The sequence below is a fragment of the Chenopodium quinoa genome, unplaced genomic scaffold (assembly GCF_001683475.1).
Source record: "Chenopodium quinoa cultivar QQ74 unplaced genomic scaffold, ASM168347v1, whole genome shotgun sequence".
Classification (NCBI taxonomy): domain Eukaryota; kingdom Viridiplantae; phylum Streptophyta; class Magnoliopsida; order Caryophyllales; family Amaranthaceae; genus Chenopodium; species Chenopodium quinoa.
In genome coordinates this window covers 162,464-168,283 of record NW_018744577.1, presented here as the reverse complement: position 1 = coordinate 168,283, position 5,820 = coordinate 162,464, and the positions used below count along the sequence as shown (strand labels likewise).

General features: G+C 35.5%; 1 protein-coding gene across 1 annotated transcript; it reads right to left on the bottom strand.

Annotated features, from left to right (window-relative positions):
* Positions 1-4,576: 4,576 nt before the first annotated feature.
* Positions 4,577-5,454, bottom strand: LOC110699141. The gene is made up of 2 exons (XM_021876630.1): positions 5,150-5,454; positions 4,577-5,039 (listed from the first exon to the last, which is right to left on the bottom strand). Exons 1-2 carry the CDS (start codon positions 5,452-5,454, stop codon positions 4,577-4,579), a joined length of 768 nt encoding a protein of 255 aa, XP_021732322.1.
* Positions 5,455-5,820: the final 366 nt, after the last annotated feature.

The window sequence follows — 5,820 nt, the reverse complement described above, 5'->3', positions numbered from 1 at the left end:
TAAACAAAGCTTTATGAATCGAATGAAAGAAAATTGCATTCAACGAAGCTAATTTAGTCAAATGAAAATCATACACATTAATACAAAGCTTTTCAAATGAAAATGAAAGTCGGATGCATTCAACGAAGCTTATTGAATTAAATGAATGTCAAACACATTCAAACAAAGCTTTTTGAATCAAATTAAAGTCAAACACATTCAAACAAAGCCAATTATATCAAATGAAAGTCAAACACATTCATAAAAAGATTTTTTAATCAAATGAAAGCCAAATGCATTTAACGAAACTAATTGAATCAAATAAAAGTCAAACACATTCAAATAAAGCTTTTTGAATCAAATGAATATCAAACACATTCAAATAAAGCTTTTTGAATCAAATGAAAGTTAAACACATTAAAACAAAGCATCTTGAATCAAATGAAAGGAAAACACAATTAAACAAATGTTTTTGAATCGAATGAAAGTCAAATGCATTTAACGAAGCTAATTGAATTAAATGAAAATAAAACACATTCAAACAAAGCTTTTTGAATTAAATGAATGTAAACCATATTCAAACAAAGCTTTTGAATCGAATGAAAGACAATTGCATTCAACAAAGCTAATTTACTCAAATGATAATCAAACACATTCAAACAATAAAGCCTTTTGAATCGAATGAAAATCAAATGAATTTAACGAAGCTTATTGAATTAAATGAAAGTCAAACACATTAAAACAAAGCTTTTTGAATCAAATGAAATAAAAACACATTCAAACAAAGCTAATTGAATCAAATGAAAGTCAAACACTTTCATACAGAGATTTTTTAATCAAATGAAAGCCAAATGCATTTAACGAAGCTAATTGACTTAAATGAAAGTAAAAAACATTCAAATAAAGATTTTTAAATCAAATGAATGTCAAACACATTCAAATAAATATTTTTGAATCAAATGAAAGTATGATAGGCCGTCGTCGAGCCTACCAAAGATAAAGTCATATCTTGGTCTCACTAGCTAATAGCAAGGGTAAGAAAGGGTCGAATCCAAGAGAGGCGTTGAATCAACCACCGAGATACTACCGTTTAAACAAGCTAAATGAAGTCGAAATTGGTTTGGTTTTATGTAGCATGTACTAATTCAAATCCACTAATACTAAGGGGTGATTAACAATATTTAGAGAATTCTGGGGCTTGGGATATACCACTCAACTTCGTCATAAATCACAATTAGCAAGTAGCAAACAATGGTAATTTAAGGGATAATATAGGGGAAGTCATCTAAAGCACCGAACTACTCTCTCAAGCTAGAGGGATTACTCGAATCATGAATACAACCTACTCTCGTGGTTACAAAGCATAAAACAAGTATTAAAGCATAATCACGATGACAAAAAAATTCCCTTGACTGGAAATTCCTATTCTCATGGCATTTCAAGTCAATTAAGCATAAGGGAGCTAACTCAAGTTCATCTCTCGATCCTTCGTTGAGAATGCTTAGATAATAGTTCTAGCAATGGCCATATACAAGAACTAAGCTATTAAACCACTTAAGCTCAACTAATTAACACCCATCAATGACCAAATTAACACATGCAACAAGTAACTGACTACATTGAGGGTTTCACCCAAACCCTAGAAAATTAGACTACTCACAATCCAAGGAGATTAAAGCAATTAAGGATTTCAAGTAACTCATGAACAAGAATTAACGAAAGATTAAGCTAAATAACAATCTAAGCATACAAGAATTAAGCAAGATAATTAACAATCAAAGCAATTAAAATGGAAGAGAAGAGTGAGAAAAGGTTACTAGAAGCTTCAACTTGAATAACAATGGTGGAACTTGTCTTCTACAATGATTGAGATTGAAATTTCCAAGCTATTAATTAAAATCTAACTAATGATTTGAGAATATTTGTGTTCTACAATTACAAATTAAGAGGAGGCACTTCAAACTTGGATCCTCCGTACAAAATGAGCTAAGAAGAGTATTTATATGACCCCCAAATAAAAAGGACGGAGAAAACAAGAGTCGAGCTCGTCTATAGGTCGGCACTGACGTGCCAAAGGTTGCACAGACGTGCAGACCTTTTAAAATACGAGTAGTAGCTACTGCCTGACCTTGCACGGACGTGCTTCATTTGGCACGGACGTGCAGTGACTTGCACGGACGTGCCACTTATTGGCACTGACGTGCAGACCTTTTCTGACGAAATAACTTATTTTTGGAAGGTCATAACTTCTTCGTTACTCATTGGAATAAGGCATGTGACCAGTCGTTGGAAAGATCTTGAGATGAAATTTAATATCTAATTTGAATCACTTCAAAATGTTTAGTGGAACAAAAGTTATGGTCAGTTGAAGTTGACCTTAGTGGAAAAATCCTTCCAAAACTTTCCAAAAGCTTTTCATTTCTCTTTAAGGCACTCATCCTTCTTCCTCCATTGCTCTATCAACCAAGCTTTCCCTTCTCCTTTTTCACTCATGCTTGATCACGTCCATATATAGTGCTAAAAATAGCTACATTACATTAAAAACACAAACAACCCGTGAAGCATGGATGGTGCAAAATTTGTATAAAAATAGGATAAATAATGAACTTTGATGTTGAATAGTCACGAAAACAAGGTTCAAAAGTACCCTAAAATCATACCAAATAACAAGTTATCAAATCCCCCCAAGCTTAGATTTTGCTAGTCCTCGAGCAAAACAAACATGTCAAATCAAGAAGGAAGATAACTTGCTAATAATCAAACCAAGAAGAGGTAATAAAGAGGAAACACAAAAACACAAATCCGCATGGTAACAACCATAAACACTTTTAGCACAAGTGAAAAGCAATTTAAACCCCTAAGTCGCCTAAGAGGACGAGTTTTTATCTCGTGAGGGTTTCCATTGAGCTTAACCCACAACTCACACAAACCACAACACATCATCAAAAAAAATATGCATACAATTTCAATGTTTTTTTCCGCCCAAGTCAACTCATCAGGATATGAGACAAAAGCAAGACAAGTAACCAACTTTCAAGAATTACCAATCATACAAATGTACACATGAGTCGGGAGTAAAGAGGAAAACTAAGAAAGGTTGCACTAAGATACTTCTTTAGACCTTTTACTAGTTCATTAGAGCACATCTAGATATTCCAAAGTTGCAACAAGCCTTTTTCAGTTATAAAATCTCAAAATACTAGTCCACCTCCCAAAATGCACTCCCAATCCCCTTTAACTACACTCTAACTCGGAAATTTACACAAGAAACACCAAAATAGACAAAGTGTGGGAGGCGTCCACAAGTAGACCTCTAAATAAGAAAAAGTGAAAATTTTGGAGGAGTTTTTGATCTCCCTTTCTTTTTCTATATTTTTTTCTTTTGATTTCTCTTTTTTTTTACATTCATTGCCATCTTCTCTTTTAACTGTGAGCGAATCTTTCTTTCATTCGAGGCATGTGGCTTATTATGCCACTTATTACACAAGATACAAATAGATACAATTCCCTAATAGTGTTTCATTATTCTGGGGAGGAGGGGAGGAACATCAAGGGCACAAGGGACCACAATTCGATTCAAAAATATCCTACTTTGGGCAAATGTGACAATATCCTATGCTAGACGTGCAATTGAGCATTCATCGGTTTTCATTTCATATACTCTAATGCAATCAAGATTAATAAGCCTCTAAATGACCCCAACTCTAGCATACACCCTTTTAAAAGAACTTTTACTCATCATTCAAGAGTCAAGCAAGCAAATCATATAAGCATCGTCATTTGAGTCTCACCTTGGGCATTTTTTCGTTTTTTTGTTGTTCATTTTTTTTACTACTAGAAAGCAAGAATATTTACAATGTTAAGTTAAGCTAAGCATAAAAATAAAACATAAATATACATCTAAATAAGGAGAGAAGAGAAGTATTCACACATGATCAAAAGTTTGGATTTAAAGGAAGCAAGTTTGGATTTAAGGGCTTTAGATTAAAAAGGGAAATGAAACAACCAAAACAACCACAACAAAAACAAACCAACATGCCAAGAAGGAATGAAAATGACTCCCCCCAAGCTATCATAGACACTGTCCTCAATGTTAACCAATAAAAGCAAATAAAAAGGGGGAGAAAGAAGACTAACTCAAGGATCGGGCCTTCTTTGAAGCTTGAACCTCCTTGGTACTTTTGTTCTTGTTGGTTTTATTGGAAGACTTTAATTTCGCCTCTTCTTCTTGTTGTTGTTTTTTTTGTTTTTTTTTACAACTTAATCCACTACAAAAAATACTCGGGTTGCCTCCCGGAAGCGCTTCTTTAACGTCACTAGCTTGACGACATTGCGCTATCCATAATTAGGGAGGGTCAAGGCACACCTTTTTGACCCATCTCATTGTTCCCACACACTTGCCATTTTCCTTAGGCAAAACAATCACATTGCTATCATCTCTAGAAATGCAACCAAATAATTTCTCTATCAACTTGATCTTGTTTCTTTTTTTCTTCTTGACCCTCTTTTGCTTTTTCACCTCCAAAGCATGAGTCAATTCTTGTGGCTCCTGCATGTCTTCTTTCAAAGTACTAGCCAAAACATCGATCCGATGAACTTATTTCATTATGGGCTCACTTGAAATTTCCGGAAATGAGAAGAAAATATTTTCATTCCCAACATGCAAGCTAAGTCGTCCTTGTTTCATGTCAATGTTAACACCCGCGGTTTTCAAAAAGGGCCTACCCAATATGAGAGGTACTTTGGAATGCTCATCCATCTCCATGATTACAAAATCGCATTGCACAAGAGCCTTCCCCACTTGAATCGAGATGTCCTTTAAGACTCCCAATGGGATTCTAACCGAGTGGTCGGCTAGTTGGATTGACATTTTTGTGGGACTTATCTCCCCGAGATTCAAACTTGTAGCCATAGAGAAAGGAATAAGGCTAACACTATCCCCAAGGTCACACAACGCATTTGTTGATTCAAGATCCCCAACCTTCACAGGTATAGCAAAACTAACGGGGTCACCAAACTTCTCGGGAAGCTCATTTTTAGGAATATCACTCACCTCAAGCCTACTCTTTTTAGAAAGAAAAACTTCAAAAACTTTGCATATGTAGGCATTTGTGATAAAGCATGAAGAAGTGGAATGTTTGATTGAAGTCCTTTCATTTCATCAAGGAACTTGGAAAGTTTCTCATTTAGCTTCTTCTCTATTATTCGATGAGGGAATGGAATACGAGGCTCATATGCTTTGAATGGAGCTTGGCTTTTCACTTCTCCCTCTTCTCTCTTTGAGGCACCCTCATAACTCAATTTTGAGCTTCCTCTTGCTTCCTCACTCACTTCATTTTCAAACTCACTTTCATCTACCCAACAATCTCCCTCACCTCCTTTTTTGGTGACCTCTTCTCTCATAATTGGATCCTCATACCCTCCTTCCAAAATCAAGGTGATTGATTTCGCATGCTCTTTTGGATTCATTACCATTGTGCTTGGAAATTAACCACCAGGGTTAGAAAGGCATCCAACTTGATGCGCAATTTGAGATAATTGACTTTCAATTATCCTATTGTGTGCTTGGAGTTGTTGAATTGAGCTACTAACTTCCCCATTGATCTTGATTTGTTGGGTCATGAAGGTTTCCAAAACGGATTCAATGTTGGATTTTTGAGGAGGAGGGGCTTGATTGTATTGGGTACTTTGTTGGACATTGTCTTTTTGGTTGGGGTGGCGATAGGGAGCTTGTTGTTGTGAATGGGGATGATTGATGTTGTTTTGAGGAGGATGAGCTTGGCTATAATTGTTTTGAGGAGGGAGAGCTTGGTTGGGTTGTTTCCACCCAAAATTTGGATG

Coding starts and splice junctions, on each gene's coding strand:
- LOC110699141 (XM_021876630.1), bottom strand. CDS start 5,454: ATGGTAATGAATCCAAAAGAGCATGCGAAATCAATCACCTTGATTTTG. Junction 5,040..5,149: donor CTAAATGAGAAACTTTCCAA/GTTCCTTGATGA, acceptor TAAAAAGAGTAG/GCTTGAGGTGAGTGATATTC.